This window comes from Oncorhynchus tshawytscha, linkage group LG19 (genome assembly GCF_018296145.1).
Source record: "Oncorhynchus tshawytscha isolate Ot180627B linkage group LG19, Otsh_v2.0, whole genome shotgun sequence".
NCBI lineage: Eukaryota > Metazoa > Chordata > Actinopteri > Salmoniformes > Salmonidae > Oncorhynchus > Oncorhynchus tshawytscha.
In genome coordinates, this window is record NC_056447.1 from 44,167,691 (window position 1) to 44,188,477 (window position 20,787).

The window sequence follows — 20,787 nt, forward strand, 5'->3', positions numbered from 1 at the left end:
GGTCTGTGTCTGGAACCTGTTCCTACTCTGATGTCATGTCAAAGACAGGTTCTCTCAGGTTCTAGGTTGTATTGTGTAAAAGGAATTTCCTCACATACTGTTCATTGCACCCTACTCTTTCCTCTCCACCTCGAGTTTTGCAACTGAATTTAATAGTGTAGTTCTCCTAATTATCCACGTGGGGGCGTGTGGTGATCATAAAACTGACAGTTGAGAGAGTTGTGATCGGTATTCTTACGTTTCAAGCTGACCTAATTATCTTCTTACATGATATTTGATGTTAAAAAAGGGGGAAAAGATTTTATTCCTACTGTTTTCAGGTTTCAAGTTATTCTACCTCTAACTTTTTTTCTCTCCAATTTCTACCCTGGTTTCTGGTGGAAGTAGATCTCTTTGTAAGATTTGACTGATATTTTGTGAAACTGTGTATACTGAATTGGCCTGGTCTATACAGAGCCTAGCTGGGGATGTGATGATATTTAGCACACTATCAGGTTTGGAATGGGTCCCTGCTGTGTTTGGAATGCAGCCATTTTTCACAACGGAATGTTCTCTCTCTCATTTAATGCACATTGCCCATTTTTTTTACCTGTAAAATCCTAGAGTTCTGTTGATTTAATAAGCTCCAGCATACACTTTCTCTCTTGCTCACTCTCTCAATTTCAAGGGCTTTATTGACATGGGAAACATGTTTACATTGCCAAAGCAAGTGAAATAAAAAAAAGCACAGTAAACATTACACGCACAAAAGTTACAAAATAAAGACACATTGTCATATGTTTATATACAGTATTGTAATGATGTGCAAATAGTTAAAGTACAAAAGGGAAAATAAATAAAAAAATATAGTTTGTATTCACAATGATGTTTGTTCTTCACTGGTTGCCCTTTTCTTGTGGCAACAGGTCACAAATATTGCTGCTGTGATTGCACAATGTGGTATTTCACCCAATAGATATGGGCGTTTATCAAAATTAGATTTGTTTTCAAATTCTTTGTGGGTCTGTTGTAATCTGAGGGAAATATGTGTGTAAAAGCTGTTGGTGGAAGAAGGTGAGGACCAAAGCGCAGCGTGGTACGTGTTCATGTTTGTTTGACACTGAACACTAAACACTAAACACAAAAATAACAGAGGGAATAACCGAAACAGTCCTGAAAGGTGAAAAACACTAAACAGAAATCAACTACCCACAAAACCCATGTGGGAAAAAGCTACCTGAGAATGGTTCTCAATCAGAGACAACGATAGACAGCTGCCTCTGAGAACCACACCTGGCCAAACAAAGAAATACAAATCATAGAAAATGAACATAGAATGCCCACCCTAGTCACACCCTGGCCTAACCAAAATAGAGAATAAAAGCCTCTATGGCCAGGGCGTGACAGTACCCCCCCAAAGGTGCGGACCGCAAAACCGCAAAACCTGACTCTGTAGGGGAGGGTCCGGGTGGGCCTTCTTTACAGCGGCGACTCTGGTGCGGGACGTGGACCCCGCTCCACCTCCGGCTTGGCCCACTTAGGTGGCGCCTCTGGAGCGGGGACCCTCACCGCCAACCCCGGACCGGGGACCCTCGCAACGGGCCCCGGGCTGGAGGGAGACTCTGGCAGCTCCGGGCTGGAGGGAGACTCTGGCAGCTCCGGGCTCACCAGGCTGGGGAGACCTACTGGAGGCCTGGTCCGTGGAGGAGGCACAGGATAGACAGGGCTGTGGGGGAGCACTGGACATCTGGTGCGTAGCCTTGACACCACTCCTCCAGGCTGAATGCCCACTCTAGCCCGGCACGTGCAAGAAGCTGGAACAGGCCGCACTGGGATCTCCTGGCGAACTGGGGAAACCGTGCCTAGAGCCGGCGCGGGATATCCTGGCCCGAGGAGACGCAGTGGAGGTCTGGAGAGCAGGGCTGGCACCATCCGTCCTGGCTGGATCCTCACCCTAGCCCGGTAGATGCGGGTAGCTGGAATGTAGCGCACCGGGCTAAGAACACGTACTGGAGATCTGTAGCGCCAAGCTGGCAGCAGACGTGCAGGGCTGGGGAGGCGCACAGGAGGCCTGGTGCGTGGGGCTAGCACGCACCTCAGGACGAGTATGGAGAGCTGACTCAGGTGACATCAAATCGAGAACATGCTCCGTCGGGCGGATGTCGTGCCTCATGCACCAACACAGCAACACTCTCATTGCTCTCTCCTCCAATCTCCCCATCAACTCGTTCACTGTCTCTGCTTCGCTTCCTTCGCTCACCTCCAATTTCACCCCATAGCACGGGGCCTGATCAGTCCCATGCTCGCCACGGTAAGCACGGGGAGTTGGCTCAGGTCTCCAACCTGACTCTGCCACACTCCCAGTGTGTCCCCCCCCCAAAACATTTTTTGGGGGCTGCCTCTCGGGTTTCCGTGCCAGCCGTGTTCCCTCGCAGTGTTGCCGCTCAGCCTTAGCTGCCTCCAGTTCCTCCTGTGGATGGCGATACTCCCCAGCCTGCCTCCAGGGTCCCTTCCCTTCCAGGATCTCCTCCCATGTCCAGGAGTCCATTACACCACGCTGCTTGGTCCTTTGGTGGTGGGTAGTTCTGTAACAGCTGTTGGTGGAAGAAGGTGAGGACCAAAGCGTGGTACGTGTTCGTGTTCATGTTTGTTTATTGACACTAAACACTAAACACTAAAATAACAGAGGGAATAACTGAAATAGTCCTGAAAGGTGAAAAACACTAGACAGAAATCAACTACCCACAAAACCCCTGTGGGGAAAAGCTACCTAAGTATGGTTCTCAATCAGAGACAACGATAGACAGCTGCCTCTGATTGAGAACCACACCGTCAAACAACAAAGAAATACAAAACATAGAAAATGAACATATTATGCCCACACTAGTCACACCCTGGCCTAAACAAAAGAGAGAATAAAAGCCTCTCTATGGCCAGGGCGTGACAATGTGTCTCTAATATGGTCATACATTTGGCAGGATGTTAGGAAGAGCAGCTCAGTTTCCATTTTGTTGGCAGTGTGCACATAGACTGTCTTCTCTTGAGAGCCAGGTCTGCCTTTGGCAGCCTTTCTCAATAGCAAGGCTATTCTCACTGTGTCTGTACATAGTCAAAGCTTTCCTTAAGTTTGGGTCAGTCACAGTGGTCAGTTATTCTGCAACTGTGTAGTCTCTATATAGGGCCAAATAGCATTCTAGTTCACTCACTTTGTTTTGTAAATTCTTTCCAATGTGTCAAGGAATTATCTTTCATTTTCAAATGATTTGGTTGGGTCTAATTGTGTTGCAGTCCTGGGGCTCTGTTGTGTCTGTTTGTGTTTGTGAACAGAGCCCCAGGACCAGCTTACTAAGGGGGCTCTTCTCCAGGTTAATTTCTCTGTATTTGATGGCTTTGTTGTGGAAGGTTTGGGAATTGATTCCTTTTAGATGGAGGTAGAATTTAGCAGCTTTTTTCTGGATTTTGATAAATAGCATGTATCGGCCTAATTCTGCTCTGCATGCATTATTTTGTGATTTACGTTGTACACGGGATATTAATGCAGAATTCTGCATGCAGACTCAATTTGTTGTTTGTCCCATTTTGTGAATTATTGGTTTATAAGCAGACCCCAGATCTCACAACCATAAAAGGCATTGGGTTCTAAAACTGATTCAAGTACTTTACTTTAGCCAGATCCTAAATGGTATGAATTGTATGTTCCTTTTGATGGAATACAAGGCCCTTCTTGCCTTGTCTCTCAGATCGTTCACAGCTTTGTGTAAGTGACCTGTGGCGCTGATGTTTAGGCCGAGGTATGTATAGTTTTTTTGTGTGCTCTACGGCAACGGTGTCTAGATGTAAGTTGTATTCATGGTCCTGGCAACTGGACCTTTTTTGGAACACTATTATTTTTTGTCTTACTGAGATTTACTGTCAGGCCCCAGGTCTGGCAGAATCTGTGCAGAAGATCTAGGTGCTGCTGTAGGCCCCCCTTGGTTGGGGAATGAAGCACCAGATCATTAGTAGACATTTGACTTCAGATTTTTGTAGGGTGAGGCTTGGTGCTGCACCTGTTCTAGTGCCCTTGCCAAGTCGTTGACCTGTACAGTGCATATGTACAAGTCCCCCAAAAATGTACACACCTACTCATTCCAGGATTTTTCTTTCTTTTTCAATTTTCTACATTGTAGAATAATAGTGTAGACATCAAAACTATGAAATAACACATATGGAACCATGTGGTAGCCAAAAACATGTTAAAGAAATCTAAATAGATTTTATATTTGAGATTCTTCAAAGTAGCCACCCATTGCCTTGACAACGGCGTTGCACACTCTTGGCATTCTCTCAACCAGCTTCATGAGGTAGTCACCTGGAGTGCATTACAATTAACAGGTGTGCCTTGTTAAAAGTTAATGTCGAAATTCTATCCTTCTTAATGCATTTTAGCCAATCAGTTGTGTTGTGACAAGGTAGGGGTGGTATACAGAAGATAGCCCTATTTGGTAAAAGACCAAAATCCATATTATGGCAAGAACAGCGCAAATAAGCAAAAGGAAACGACAGTCCATCATTATTTTAAGTCATGAAGGTCAGTCAATACGGAGCATTTCAAGAACTTTGAAAGTTTCTTCAAGTGCAGTCGCAAAATCCATCAAGCGCTATGATGAAACTGGCTCTCATGAGGACCACCACAGGAAAGGAAGACCCAGAGTTACCTCTGCTGCAGAGGATACGTTCATTAGAGTTATCAGCCTCAGAAATTGCAGCCCAAATAAATGCTTCACAAACACATCTCAACATCAATGGTCAAATTGCTGCAAAGAAACCACTACCAAAGGACACGAATAACAAAAAGACACTTGCTTGGGTCAAGAAACACAAGCAATGGACATGAGACCAGCGGAAATCTGTCCTTTGGTCTGATGAGTCCAAATTTGAGATTTTTGGTTCCAAACGCCTTGTCTTTGAGACACAGAGTAGGTGAATGGATGATCCCGCATGTGTGGTTCCCACCGTGAAGCATGTAGGGGGAGGTGTGTGTAATGGCTGTCGTCTGTGGAAGAAGGAGAGGACCAAAGCGCAGCGTGGTTAGTGTTCTTTTTTTTTACCCTGTTTTCTCCCCGATGTCATGGTAATCCAATTGTATTTAGTAGCTACTATCTTATCTCATCGCTACAACTCCCGTACGGGCTTGGGAGAGACGAAGGTTGAAAGTCATGTGTCCTCTGATACACAACCCAACCGCACTGCTTCTTAACACAGCTCGCATCCAACCTGGAAGCCAGCCGCACCAATGTGTCGGAGGAAACACTGTGCACCTGGCAACCTTGGTTAGCGCGCACTGCGCCCGGCCCGCCACAGGAGTTGCTGGTGCGCGATGAGACAAGGATATCCCTACCGGCCAACCCCTCCCTAACCCGGACAAAGCTAGGCCAATTGTGCTTCGCCCCACGGACCTCCCGGGTGCGGCCGGTTGCGACAGAGCCTGGGCGCAAACCCAGAGTCTCTGGTGGCACAGCTGGCGCCTTTAACCACTGCGCCACCCGGGAGGCCAGTGTTCATCTTTTTAATAAGAAACTGAACACTTCAAAAATACAAAACAACAAAGTGACAACCGAAATAGTTCTATCTGGTGCAGACACACAAAGACTGAAAATAACCACCCACAAAACACAAAGGAAAACAGGCTACCTAAATATGGTGCTAAATCAGGGACAACAATAGACAGCTGCCTCTGATTGAGAACCATATCAGGCCAAACACAGAAATAGAAAATATAGAAAAACTAACATAGACTGCCCACCCCAACTCACACCCTGACCATACTAAAAAAAGACAAAACAAAGGAATAAAGGTCAGAACGTGACAGTGTGATGGTGTGGAGGTGCTTTGCTGGTAACACTGTCAATGATTTATTTAGAGTTCAATGCTACCACAGCATTCTGCAGCAATATGCTGCAGAAGAAAAACCCTTGAATGAGTTGGTGTGTCCAAACTTTTGACTGGTATTGTATGTTGAAAGGGGTGGGGCTTAAGCTGCATCCCTATCTCATCTCCCGGCTTTGTGGAATGAAATCTGTGGGTTTTTTTTTTGCCAATTTTAACTGCACACTTGTTGTTTGTGTACATGGATTTCATAATGTCTTATGTTTTTCTCCCAACACCGCTTTCCATCAATTTGTATAGCAGACCATCATGTCAAATTGAGTCGAGAGCTTTTTTGAAATCAACAAAGCATGAGAAGACTTTGCCTTCGTTTTGGTTTGTTTGTTTGTCAATTATGGTGCTTAGGTTGAATACATGGTCTGTCGTACTGTAATTTGGTAAAAAGCCAATTTGACATTTGCTCATTACACTGAGGAAATTTACGAGTCTGCTGTTAATGATAATGCATAGGATTTTCCCAAGGTTGCTGTTGACGCATATCCCACGTTAGTTATTGGGGTCAGAATTTTCTCCACTTTTGTGGATTGGGCTGATCAGTCCTTGGTTCCAAATATTGGGGAAGATGCCAGAGCTGAGGATGATGTTAAAGTGTTTATGTATAGTCAATTGGAATTCATGGTCTGTATATTTTATCATTTAATTTAGGACCATCAACCCCACAGGCCTTTTTGGGTTGGAGGGTTTGTATTTTGTCCTGTAGTTCATCAAATCAAATTCAAATCACATTTTATTTGTCACATACACATGGTTAGCAGATGTTAATGCGAGTTTAGCTAAATGCTTGTGCTTATACTTCTTGTGCTTATAGTTCTGACAGCTTTGATGCACCTGTACTGACCTCGCCTTCTGGATGGTAGCGGTGTGAACAGGCAGTGGCTCAGGTGGTTGATGTCCTTGATGATCATTCAATGTTATTGGAGAATCCAGTGAGTTCTGGTAGTCTTTAATAGTTGATTCTAAGATTTGTAGTTGGTCATGTACAGTATATGTTTTCACTGTTTGTTCTTTGTTATAGAGACAAAAAGATTGGAGAAGTGGTTTATCCATACATCTCTGTTTTGGATAGATAACTATTCGTATTGTTGTTTGTTTAGAGTTTTCCAATTTTCACAGAAGTGGATGGATTCTTCAATTACATTGAGCTGATTTCTCTCTCTGTCTTTCTTCCTCTACCTTTCTACCTCGCTCACTCTCTCTTTCTTTCTCTCTACCTCACTACCTCTCTTTCCAGGTCACTGCTCATTCTAGTTGTGGGGAGAACACGCACCACTTACTTCTCATGTACTTACTTCTTAATGTTAACTTTCCATCCAACCGTTAATGTTAACGTTCCATCCAACCGTTAATGTTAACGTTCCATCCAACCGTTAATGTTAACGTTCCATCCAACCGTTAATGTTAACTTTCCATCCAACCGTTAATGTTAACGTTCCACCCAGCCGTTAATGTTAACTTTCCATCCAACCGTTAATGTTAACTTTCCATCCAACCGTTAATGTTAACGTTCCATCCAACCGTTAATGTTAACTTTCCATCCAACCGTTAATGTTAACGTTCCATCCAACCGTTAATGTTAACGTTCCATCCAACCGTTAATGTTAACGTTCCACCCAACCGTTAATGTTAACGTTCCACCCAACCGTTAATGTTAACGTTCCACCCAACCGTTAATGTTAACGTTCCATCCAACCGTTAATGTTAACTTTCCATCCAACTGTTCCATCCAGCCGTTAATGTTAACTTTCCATCCCAAAAGTTTGGGGTCACTTAGAAATGTCCTTGTTTATTAAATAAAATCACATTTTTTGTCCATTAAAATTACATCAAATTAATCAGATATACAGTGTAGACATTGTTAATGTTGTAAATGTCTATTGTAGCTGGAAATGGCAGATTTTTTATGGAATATCTACATAGGTGTACAGAGGCCCATTATCAGCAACCATGTGTTCCAATGACACGTTGCGTTAGCTAATCCAAATGTATCATTTAAAAGGCTCATTAGAAAACCCTTTTGCAATTATATTAGCACAGATGAAAACTGTTGTTCTGATTAAAAAAGCAATAAAACTCGCCTTCTTTAGACTCGTTGAGTATCTGGAACATCAGCATTTGTGAATTCAATTACAGGCTCAAAATGGCTAGAAACAAAGAACTTTCTTCTGAAACTCATCAGTCTATTCTTGTTCTGAGAAATGAAGGCTACTCCATGCATGAAATTGCCAAAAACTGAAGATCTCGTACAACGCTGTGTACTACTCCCCCCTTCACAGAACATCGCAAACTGGCTCTAACCAGAATAGAAAGAGGAGTGGGAGGCCCCGGTGCACAACTGAGCAAGAGGACCAAGTACATTAGAGTGTCTAGTTTGAGAAACAGATGCCTCACAAGTCCTCAACTGACAGCTTCATTAAATAGTACCCGCAAAACACCAGTCTTAACATCAACCGTGAAGAGGTTACTCCGGGATGCTGGCCTTCTAGGCAGAGTTCCTCTGTCCAGTGTCTGTGTTCTTTTGGCCATCTTAATATTTAATTTTTATTGGCCAGTCTGAGATATCCCGGAGTCACCTCTTCACTGTTGATGTTAAGGCTGGTGTTTTGCAGGGACCATTTAATGTAGCTGCTAGTTGAGGACTTGTGAGGTGCCTGTTTCTCAAACTCTGCTCTTTTTATTCTGGTTAGAGACAGTTTGTGCTGTTCTGTGAAGGGAGAAGTGCACGGCGTTGTACGAGATCTTCAGTTTCTTGGCAATTTCAAACTCACAAATGCTGATGCTCCAGATACTCAACTAGTTTTAAGAAGGCCAGTTTTATTGCTTCTTTAATTCACCCAGCAGTTTTCAGCTGTACTAACATAATTGCAAAAGTGTTTTCTAATGATCAATTAGCCTTTTAAAATTATAAACTTGGATTAGCTAACACAACGTGTCATTGGAATACAGGAGTGATGGTTGCTGATAATGGGCCTCTGTATGCCTATGTAGATATTCCATTAAATATCAGCCATTTCCAGCTACAATAGTCATTTACAACATTAACAAGGTCTACACTGTATTTCTGATCAATTTGATGTCATTTTAATGGACATAAAATGTGCTTTTCTTTCAAAAACAAGGACATTTCTAAGTGAGCCCAAACTTTGGAATGGTAGTGTATGTTCTAAATATATGGATATACATGTAGATTGAACAATTGCCAGGTCTATTGTTTGCTCTAATCCTATAGTGACTCTTGGGGTTGAGTTCCATCTCATACCCCCCAGGGGAGAGTTAGCCCACTCACCCCTGAGAATGTGTCTTAGACTGGGGTCTGCATTCCCTCCCTGCCCCCTGGTCATGTTTTTAGACGTGAGGAATTCACAGACCACTAATGGCTCTACCTAATTGCAGGTTGCCACTGATCCACTGCATTGAAGATTAGAGGAAATATCAGCAGTGATGCAGCTAATTACAGAAGAGGGAGCTATTATTTGAGAACCTTTTTTAACCTTTGTGGTTTTTGGTGGCATTTTTCTGTTCTTGAATGGACAGATTGTAGTATTTTTTGTGTGTTGGTTGTATTCGTTCAGAATGAGATTGTGATGCCACTGTATTAGTCTAATTTAATGAAGACTTTATTTTAGCAAGTGAGACCACTTTTCTGTATTTTAGGACTAGTCATTTGTCCCTGGACGGAGCCTAAATGTGGGTGTTATTTTCAGCAGTAAACCAAGGAATGGTTCATGAATACCACAAGTAATGTCTTTCTTTCTTCAATATTCTCAGTGACTGTGAACATAGTCTAGTTTCTCAGACTCAAAAAGCTCATTGATTCTGTTTCTACAGTCCCCCTCTTTGCCATTTCAAAGATAATTGAATTAGAACTGTCACCCTGTTTCTCCTCCAGCTATGGTTGGATCTGGTACTGACAGATACACAGACACACAGACACACAGACACACACACACACACACACACACACACACACACACACACACACACACACACACACACACACACACACACACACACACACACACCCAGACACCCTGTGACACATAATTAAGGTTGTAGGTGATAGTTTAGTATTTGGTAATCTGTCATTACCAACAACTGTACAGGAAAGTTTTAAGCTCTTAACCTAATTTCTCTTCAGTACAGTAAATTAGTAGTATGGCTTCAGTACCTATATTATCCCAGCTTTACCTGAGCCTAGGGACATAATAGGGCAGCTTCCTGCCTTAGTGGAGGAATGTCCTTTGTTCTAGATGAGTAGGTCTATGTGGGGGTTGGTATCTGAGAGAGAAGACATTTACAATCCTATTAGATGTGTAAGTTTGAACTTTCTCTCAATGTGAACATAATGAGAACCTGTCAACATGATCCTTCTGCTCCAAATGATCTGCCACATTTCAGATAGCCCGCAGGTAATGATTTATCTATTATGTAATTGGTCGTCAAGCTATACAAGTTAGTTGATGAGCATTTGTAGCTGCTGGTTATGGGACTTCACTGGATTTATCGAATAGAGGCTTTGGCGAGTTATACCCTGTGCGCATGCTTGAGGCGAGGGGGACAGAAAAATGACTCAATTTTCTCAGTGGTGATTTGAGGAGTAGCGGGACAAGAAACGCGTGAGGGCAAAACCCTACCATAAGGAACCACACACAGTCTCACCGAGAGGAAGCACACCAAAAATGTTGATAATTCAAATTGCGACCCTGCTATGTAAGTTTATTATTTTTATCATTTTGAAATGTTTTCTGTAGAACGCATGTCCAACATTGAGTCAACTGAAAGTGCATAATGATAAACGTTGCATGTAGCCTAATGAAGAAAATACAGTTAAGCATATTTAAATGGATATTAGTTCTACGAGTTTAAATAGTCAACGTTTCGTAGGCTAATTTCATTCATCATATGTGGAATTGTTTGTATTTTTTGTTTGACTATGACACATATTGTTCTTGTTATAAACTCGGAATGAAACAATTAAAGAACATGTGGCATGAATATAAATCAAAAACCCATTGAAATGGAAGGTTTATATCCTGTTTTACAGATTGTGTTTTCGACTAAAACGTACATTTTTATTATGGAGTTTTAAAAGTTTTATGAACAGGGAGACCAAAGCTCTGAGCACTTTTCGTTAGTATTTTATTCTAATACTTCGGCTATTTTATCTAATAGCCCACTTGTCTTCGACATTTTTGTACAATAAAACGTCACTCCACAACCTGTATTGAATAAATCCCATTGTTCAATATTTTTCCTCTTCTTTGTGTAGCCGCAGGGGCGTGCGTCCTTGCCCAGGTACCGGAGTTCAGCGATGTGTGCACAGAGGGGAGCTGCTACCCCGCCACGGGAGACCTTCTCATCGGCAGAGCCCACCAACTCTCCTCCAACTCCACATGCGGCCTCCACCGGCCCGAGCCGTTCTGTATCGTCAGTCATTTACAGGTAAATGCTTCTGGCACAAGTACAGAGACTATTTGGACTAGGCCATTTCATTAACTATCACACAAATATTGTTATGCTAAGTTGACAACAGTTCAATCAATAGGATTCGTTATTATTTCAATGGCACGAGCGCGTAAAAGTAGCGATATTCAATATTCACGAAAAGCAAGCTCTGATTTGTTGTGCCTCTGGGCATCATTTTGAGTCTCTCATTCATGCCTGTAGTAGCGAGGGAGATAAGCAATACATAGATATGCTCCATAATAAAGCATTCCTGTAATTGCTAACCTAAGGGTGTTTGCTCTTGGAAATGGGAAAGATTGTTTTGACCTTGTGAAAATTTGTGTTGAGAATAAATTGGTGCTATATTCATTGTCTTGCATGCCTGGAGGGGGATTCCTTTCCTAAGTCATCTAGGCTACTACTAAACAAAGTGCAATGAGGCACAAAACAGGCTATGTGGCTAACTTAAAATTAAACATTAATTACAGTATAACATATTAAATGACAACATTGTTTCATTTCCTCAGTAAGTAAAGCTCCCCTAATTATTTTAATGGGGAATAAATGCATGCTCAAAATTAAAATTCTCTTGCAGTGGGCAATGTGGCTTTCAGATTTCATAATAACTACTGTAAGGTTTACAGTCAATCTCTTGTCTGTTGGGGGTGGAATATATAAATGGGATATATTCCAAATATCCCTTGGGCTTTTATTGTCAATACAAGGACTTCCTTTCACATATTTTTTCTTAAACTCCTGCTTTCTCAATATGAGCATAGGAGTGGGAAAGATGTTTAGGATTTGGGAAGGATTGGTTTAGGAGTTGCACGACCCTCTGAGTTGCCTAGACTGCTTCCTGGATCACACAATCATTCTAGAAGCATTATTGAGGTTCAGAACAACAATGACTTGGACGTGTCTGTGCCAGCAGCTTGGATGCATGGGGGCTCATTGTATTGGCACAGACATTCCATGGTTAGAGATATCCAAACCATCAAACAACCATCACTTTAGGAGCCAACATCAAATACTTTTGCCGTGCACTTACATGAAAATAAATGGTTGCCTTGCTTTAGGCATCATCCTATTTGATCAGTATCCACCTAAATCAAATGTACTCGAAATGGCTGATTCTTGTTCTCCACCACCTTAATTGTAGAGTATTTGTGAACACTTCTATGATGTGTTGAGCATATTTTTAAAGCAGGGGTGTCACATTCATTTAATAGAGGGCCTAGTGTCTGCAGGTTTTTGTTTTTTCCCTTTCAATTAAGCCCTAGACAACCAGGTGTGGGAAGTTCCTTACTAATCAGTGACCTTAATTCATCCCTCAAGTACAAGGTAGGAGCGAAAACCCACAGGCACACTCGGCTTGATACTTTAAAGTATGGTATGCCCTGAGCATGCAAAGAATTTAAGATGGAAATCTAATATAATTAAATAAATTACATTTATGTCACCACTGAAGGTGAGAGAAACCAGATCGTGTCAGTGAAAGACGTGATCCAACAGGGTTACATTTCTTATCAAACACATATCGGTGCTGGAATTCAAACAAAGGTGTGTGGCTGTGGACACACTGTTCTGTTGCATGGTCTGGATGTATAGAAGGTTTACAATCTTGTAAAGTTGTTTTCTTGTCAAGTGGTGAAAAGATGGAAGGAAATCCAGATGGTGCTGAATTTGAACCCTTGAGCATGTGTATACACACACACACACACACACACACGCACACACGCACACACGCACACGCACACACGCACACACACGCACGCGCACGCACGCACGCACACACACACACACACACACACACACACACACACACACACACACACACACACACACACACACACACACACACACACACAAGCACACAGTCTGTTTTCTGAACATCTGGTGGCCAAATGAAACCTGCATTGTCAGCAGCCTAAGGTAAGCCTTCACTGATGAGTGATACCAGGGCAAGACAGACTCCTAATTTTAAAGTAGTTATTAAGGCCCTATTTAGCTCAATCACTTATTTCAGCATCTATATCTGCTCTTGATAAAATACCCAATTTCAATGAATTCTGTATGAATGGGCTCTTCAAAGATGTTCATTATCTGGACCCTCACCTGATTTGGAGAAATCGGCTTGGCATCCCAAGAATCCCACTGACATTTTTATCTCTCTTTCCCCCAATCTTCACGGTCTCTTCAGGAAGAGAAGAAATGCTTTGTGTGTGACTCCACCGACGTCTATGTCAAAAGCATCGTTAACGCCACCACCGGCCACCGGGTGGAGAATGTCGTGACCACATTCGCCCCCAACCGCCTGAAAACCTGGTGGCAGTCAGAGAATGGTGAGTTCTCGTGGGGAAAAAATGGTGGATAGCTAGTAGGTAGATGAGTTCAATTAAAGGCGACTCTGTCTTCTTTCCCCCTTATATTTTCACCCTCCAATCCCTTACCTAACCCCTTTAATCAATGTGAGGGGAGACATCAAAGAGAAAGCAGCAATGGCTGACTTAGATGATGACCAGTTTATAAACTTTGGAATGACAGGATTAACCCGTAGGGAATGATTACCTAGGTGGCTGTTAGATGAGGCGGGGTTACACTCCATGTGTTTGGAGTTACCTTTCTAGCTAATAGGCTATGTTAGAGTTTGCACTTCCTCTTCCAATTATAATGTGGGGAGGTCAAAATTATAAAAAAAATAAACTATGTACCAAATCTATTAGTTTTAAAATGTTGATTACTTCCCCTTGCCATTATCATTCACCTGATGAAATGACAAAACATGTGCAAAACATTTTTTTGCTGGCGTATGTCTCTGGGCCACGGTTTGCCTGGGAGAGTGTCCCTCGGAAAGAACAAGTTGAAGACCCCTGGTTTTGAAGCATTGTTAATGATTATTAGGAGGCCAAAAGCATTGAAATTGTCCACAACTTAGATACAAATTCAGCTATCCCAAGTGCATCTTGCCTTGAAGAGTTAACTCACAAAAAATTGCTGGAAGGATATAAGATTCAGAAAGTAATCTGATAGGAGTTAGGGGAGGTTTGGCCGAGGAGGAAGCAGTGGGAATATTTCTCCGGAAGAACAGGAAGGAGGTTAATACTCACTAGTGGAGCGGCCAACTACACAGATGGGCCTGGCAAAAGAGACTGGGAATTTTCATTCATAATCCAGACATTACTGTACTAGATCCACTCTATTACAACACTGTCCCAGTAGGCCCCAGCTCAAAGCACAACCCTCTTACTAGCTTTTCCAACTGTCTTCTCCTCAAAAGCTGTGCAAGACCATTGCCCAAGAACACACAGATCCTACTACATTTGTTTTGTTGAGTTGTATTTTGTTTGTTTTGTTTTTAAAGCGACTTTGAGATTCTACTTGTAATGAAATGCGCTATATAAAATACATGTATTATTGTTATTACAATTATAATTATTATAAGCACAGGTGAGGTTCCCCTAAAACGAATGTAAAACTGACACTCAATAGTCCCATTCTACAATATAAGATGGGCGGGGGGGACCTCAAAATAACCAATTAATAATAGTTTCACTAAAGAAATAGAGATATTTGAAATGTTTAAGTTGTTATTTGCTGCTTAAACTACCCAGCAACTATGCGTAAAACCCACGGCCCCATTTTGTGGCAAAGAAAAATGTCAGGAATCAGAAGGGCAGCCATGAGCTTTATATCATAGAACAGAACCAAACATGAAAATACTATGAAGGGAGAGGTGAAGAGTTAATGTTAATGTTTTTTGGTCCAGAAGATGCACTGTGAAGAGTGGATAAGTGTCATGTATAGTTAACCATTCCAGCTTGTGTTATGCTTGGCTCAATTGGAAACCTGTATGTACACTCATGTTTATGTTTCTGTCTCTGCTTCCACTCTCCACCCTCTCTGACTTCATCACGTTTTTAAATTCTATCCTTCCCTTGCCGTTTGACCCTCTATTTTTTCTCTGTCCCCTCTATCTCTCCCTCCCTTTTAACATTTTTTGGCCACCTATTTTTTCTCTTTCCCCCTGTCCTTTCCGTCCTTGTCTCTTTCCCCCCGCTTCTTCCTTCTTTCCCCAGGTCTTGAGAAAGTGACCATCCAGCTGAACTTGGAGGCAGAGTTTCATTTCACCCACCTCATCATGACCTTCAAGGTAACCAATGGGGAGGCCGGATCAGAGGGCTCAATGTGGGGGAGCGTGGGTAGTGTGTAAGGGGATACTGGCTGGACCGTCTACTCTGCAGATTATCAGAACGCTTGGCCTCGTGGGAGGTCTACCATACACACAAACACACACACACACACAGCTGTGTGAGCCTGAGGAATGGAGAACAGACCGCCCACCAGTCTGGGGTTGTTCGCTCCACACAGATCTGGCCTGTATCACTTTACTCACAATTGCAGCTCATTTATGCTGTGTAACAGGAATTTTGTAATACAGCCAATATTGAACTAAACTGTGACATCAATTTTGTGTGACATAAACAGCTGAAATAACAATTTGAGATAATTTGAAGTTATGAATAAATGTACTGTGACAGACATACCCAATGGATAGCAGCTTATGATAGGAAGGATGTGAAGAAACATATCTTATGTCCCTACTATCCATAGATATTTCAACATAAAGATGTTCCCGTAGTATAACCGAATTGACATTGTAATTATGGCATTATAGTATATAATCTTTTCCGATCAGTTCACACCTAATATTGATACTATGCATGGCAGTCTCTCTTGGCTAAGAGTTGAGAAAAGACTGACTGCGTCACTTCTTGTTTTTATAAGAAACATTAATGTGTTGGAAATTCACTTGCATTATATAAGATGGAAGGGAGTTCCATGCACTCATGGCTCTGTATAATACTGTACGTTTCCTTAAATGTGTTCTGGACCTGGGGACTGTGAAAAGACCCCTGGTGACATGTCTGGTGGGGTAAGTGTGTGTGTAAGTTGACTATGCAAACAATTTGGAATTTCCAACACATTAATGTTTCTTATAAAAACAAGAAGTGACGGAGTCTTGTCTTTCCTAAACTCAAAATTCCTATTACACAGCATAAATGAGCTGCAAATGTGAGTAAAGTAATACAGGCCAGACCTGGTTTCAAAAAACAAATAAAGCAAAATCTCAAGGCACAATGCCTCTCTCCCATGTGACCTACTTGTTGTGTGTATGTACTGACAGGTATGTGTAACTGATGCACACACACACTATATGTTTATGTTTTTAAATGTATGTAAATTGTAAAGTATTTTGTCTGTAATGTCTTTTTCGTTATATGTCGGACCCCAATAAGACTAGCTGTCGCCATTGACGTTGGGTAATGGGGATCCTAATAAATCATAATACATTTCTCTCCTGGCTATGGTACTCACGTCATCTTTGATTACAGAGGATGATGTACGTTTAGAAAAAGTGGGCCATTTTCCAGATCACTCATGGTCAAATTGCTGGTTGTAACCTCAGTGCATATGTATGTCACCAAGATGCATAAGTATGGTTTTTCCTCTATGACAGACCTTCCGGCCTGCTGCCATGGTGATTGAGCGGTCGGCCGACTTTGGGAAGAACTGGCAGGTGTACCGCTACTTCGCCTACGACTGTGAGTCAGCATTCCCTGCCATATCATCGGGGCCCATGCAGAAAGTGGATGACGTCATCTGCGATTCACATTACTCCGACATCGAACCATCGACAGAGGGAGAGGTGTGTGTTTTTTATGACTGAGTAATAACGAAGTAATAACTAATTACATTTGACACAATATTCTGGATGTATTGAGAGAAAAGAAGCCATTTGAAAAAATAGTGTAATCCCACTGACCATAAACCCATCTGTCTCTGTAGGTCATCTTCCGAGTTTTGGATCCAGTTTTCCGTATTGAAGATCCCTACAGCCCCAGAATCCAAAGTAAGTTCCAGCTATAATATGTGTACTAAAATGATTTATGTTTGCTAATAAGTTATTATTATTATCCTTCCCATTTTTGGACAAATACCAGCTATGTGTTGCTTATTAACCAACTATACTGTAACTGCAAAATAAATGTTTACACACAATGACCTCAGGGCTACAAGCTAATGGCTAACACATGTCTCTTTCTCCTTTAGACATGTTGAAGATCACCAACCTAAGGGTGAAGTTCACCAAGCTGCACACACTGGGAGACAACCTGTTGGACTCCCGCATGGAGATCAAGGAGAAGTACTACTACGCTGTCTACGACTTGGTGGTACGGGGTAACTGCTTCTGCTACGGACATGCCTCCGAGTGCGCGCCCGTCGATGGGGCTGGGGATGTTGTTGAGGGAATGGTGAGTTCTTGATGATAAGATTATCCTAGTTTTCATCACTTACTACATAGTCCCACAAACCCGCCATCACCCAGTTGATTGCCTGTTTTGTTTTCTGTAGTACACCAGGTCTCCTTAGGTCAGTGGCGGTCGGTGCCGTTCAAGATGAGAGAGGATGCACATTTTTTAAGAGCATGGCTTTATTTCTATTACAGCATATTGGATGACTATCATTCATATTCCATTCACCCAGCTCAATGTAACATCGATAGGTTTAGGCTACTACATGATTCTCAAATTTTCCCTATACAGACCATGATGTTGCTACAACCTAGCCTATGAATGACAGTTTACAGCGTAGGTACACAAGTCGAGAGAAACATTTTGAGTAATCAAGGTGACAGACAGTGACACATTCAGTACTGCCTTGCATACGTTTGCCTGCCTCTAGCTCAGCTGTAACAAACTCCTTCCACGGAGGGCCAAGTGTCGGAGGGTTTTTAGTTTTTTCTTTCAATTAAGACCTAGACAACCAGGTGAGGGGAGTTCCCTACTAATTAGTGACCTTAATCAATCTATCAAGTACAAGGTTGGAGCAAAAACCCGCAGATACGGCCCTCTGTGGAATGATCTGGCTGATCTTGGATGTAATCATTAGTCCAACAGTTGCAAACAAGAGTTTCTATTCAGGTATGTTTATCCCTGTTTCGTTTAATTTACTTCTGTTTAAGAAAAGTTTTTCAGCACAATCGGCAGAATGAATACACACCTGATCACATGCAAACACAGTTCACTTTCAAAGCATTCACATACAAACAGCATGATCAGTTTGGTCGTTAATTCCTTCTCGCATCTAAGTGTGCTCCTCCTCTCATCTTTTCCCTTTGCTTGTGGGCTTCAGTGCACAACAAATCAGCTGTCTGTGACCATGCGAAAAAACCTTTCCAAGCTAAATCTTCATATCATAACCACTACACACAGCCAACATTGTTGTCACCATATTAGCTAACATCAGTCAACATAGCTACTAGAACTAACACGTAGGTAATCCCGCTTCATGCAGTACAGTGTACAGTTAGCAAGCAGTTTAGCAGTTACACCAGTGGGCCCCAGGGGCAATAAATTAATCAAACCAAAATCTTAACTTGACTTGGAAAAGTTTCAGTGTTGGATAGCCATAGCCAGCTAGCTAACATAGCATCCTTCACCATTTTAGTCGGTAGTTTGAGTAGGCTAAACTAGCTAGCAGCATTTTCTTGCTAAGTGAAAGTGAAAGAAATACAACTAAATATAGCTATCTCTCTCTCTCTTGCTTCTCTTTCAATTTTAAAGAAATTCATTTGTTCAAAACTGTTCAACTATTGTCTTTTTCTCTCTTTGAGTCATCTACTCACCACATTTTATGCACTGCAGTGCTAGCTAGCTGTAGCTTATGCTTTCAGTACTAGATTCATTCTCTGATCCTTTGATTGGTTGGACAACATGTCAGTTCATGCTGCAAGAGCTATGCTAGTTTGGAGGATGTTCTCCGGAAATTGTCATAATTACTGTGTAAGTCTATGGAAGGGGGTGAGAACCATGAACCTCGTAGGTTTTGTATTGAAGTCAATATACCCAGAGGAGGACGGAAACTAGCTGTCCTCCGGCTACACCATGGTGCTACCCTACAGAGTGCTGTTGAGGCTACTGTAGACCTTCATTGCAAAACAGTGTGTTTTAATAATTATTTTGGTGACGTGAATATATTTCATATCGTTTTATCAAAAAAATTATAACTTTAAAAAAATTCACGATTCACAAAGTCTGTGCATTTACATGTGTTTGTCACTGTTTGAGAACAACTGAGTTTGTGTTTGTGAGAATGTGTTTCTCCATCTGTGTGTGCTTGGAAGACTGTGTGTGTGTATTTGTGGACAACGTGTCTGTGTGTGTACATGTTTGTCTGTCTGTGTATGCTAGGGAGAGAAAAGGCAGTGCACTTCCTGTTTAGTCTCTGCTATGGTCTGTTTACAGTCTGTGTCTGTCTGCAGCTAGGCTACTCTACCTCTTGTTCACTGTTATTATAAAGCCTATTCACCAAGAAATAGGAAAGTAACTCTACTAACTTTGGGGCAGCAGGTAGCCTAGTGGTTAGAGCATTGGGCCAGTAACTGAAAGGTTTCTAGATCGAATCTCCTAGCTGACAAGGCAAACATCTGTCGTTCTGCCCGTGAGCAAGGCAGTTACCCCACTGTTCCTAGGCCATCATTGTAATAAGAATTTGTTCTTAACTGACTTGCCTAGTTAAATAAAGGTTAAATAAATAAAACAAAACTTAAGATTATTCAAACTCTCTTATTCTTCTCAAACCCATTTTGCAGTGGTTGTCAAAATGGATTCCCTTACATTACAATGTTGTAAAGACAAAACAAGATACAGTTACTACACCTTGCCTGAAGATGCCTAACATAAAAACTACACAATCCTGTCATGAGTGACATAGTGCCTGTTATAACAGCTCAAGTCATGACACCAAATGCGTGGCACGTATCTGACATTTTGTTGAAGGTTTTAATATTGAATTGTTAGTTTGAGTTTGTCTATCTGTCAGCAAATTGGCATTTGTCCATTCAGTTTAATGCAGAACAGATGAGAGCTAGTCAACACTGTAAACATGTCCTGCAGCCATCTGGAATAGGAATACCGCCTTTCGTCTGTAGTTTCCCTTTGCTTTTGCACTGATATCTCAGATGTAATTGACCATGATGGTCAAGGGGAGCACAGTCAAATAGCACTGAGACCTCAGTCTCTGCACAGTAGTTGATAGGTCCCTGAACTGCACTATTAAACCCTGAATATGGCCTGTGAAATAATTTTAAGGTGGATATCAATAAATCGTTCATGTACATGTACAGCAATGAGGTAATGGCTTATTCACTGCTTGTAAGTGTTTATTAATGCTAGTTTCTCACCTCTGTCTCTGTATGTTTTCCCTAAGGTCCATGGCCACTGTATGTGCAACCACAACACCATGGGGCTGAACTGTGAGAAGTGTCAGGACTTCTACCATGACCTGCCCTGGAGACCAGCCGAGGGACGCAATACCAACGCCTGTAAAAGTAAGCCACCTTAAGCTAACAAACTGTCTTAATAAAGAGTTCCCAAA

At 42.0% G+C, this 20,787-nt stretch overlaps 1 protein-coding gene across 1 annotated transcript in view; it reads left to right on the plus strand.

The window, feature by feature from the left end:
- The first annotated feature begins 10,287 nt into the window (after positions 1 to 10,287).
- The window catches only part of LOC112251200 (laminin subunit beta-1), a 33,086-nt gene continuing 22,586 nt past the window's right edge, over positions 10,288 to 20,787 (plus strand). The window contains exons 1-8 of the mRNA XM_024422032.2: positions 10,288 to 10,614; positions 11,174 to 11,346; positions 13,550 to 13,691; positions 15,426 to 15,499; positions 16,868 to 17,056; positions 17,197 to 17,260; positions 17,461 to 17,663; positions 20,620 to 20,740. Of these exons, the coding sequence (XP_024277800.1) occupies positions 10,584 to 10,614; positions 11,174 to 11,346; positions 13,550 to 13,691; positions 15,426 to 15,499; positions 16,868 to 17,056; positions 17,197 to 17,260; positions 17,461 to 17,663; positions 20,620 to 20,740 (997 nt within the window). The 5' untranslated portion in view covers positions 10,288 to 10,583. The remainder of the gene's footprint in view (positions 10,615 to 11,173; positions 11,347 to 13,549; positions 13,692 to 15,425; positions 15,500 to 16,867; positions 17,057 to 17,196; positions 17,261 to 17,460; positions 17,664 to 20,619; positions 20,741 to 20,787) is intronic.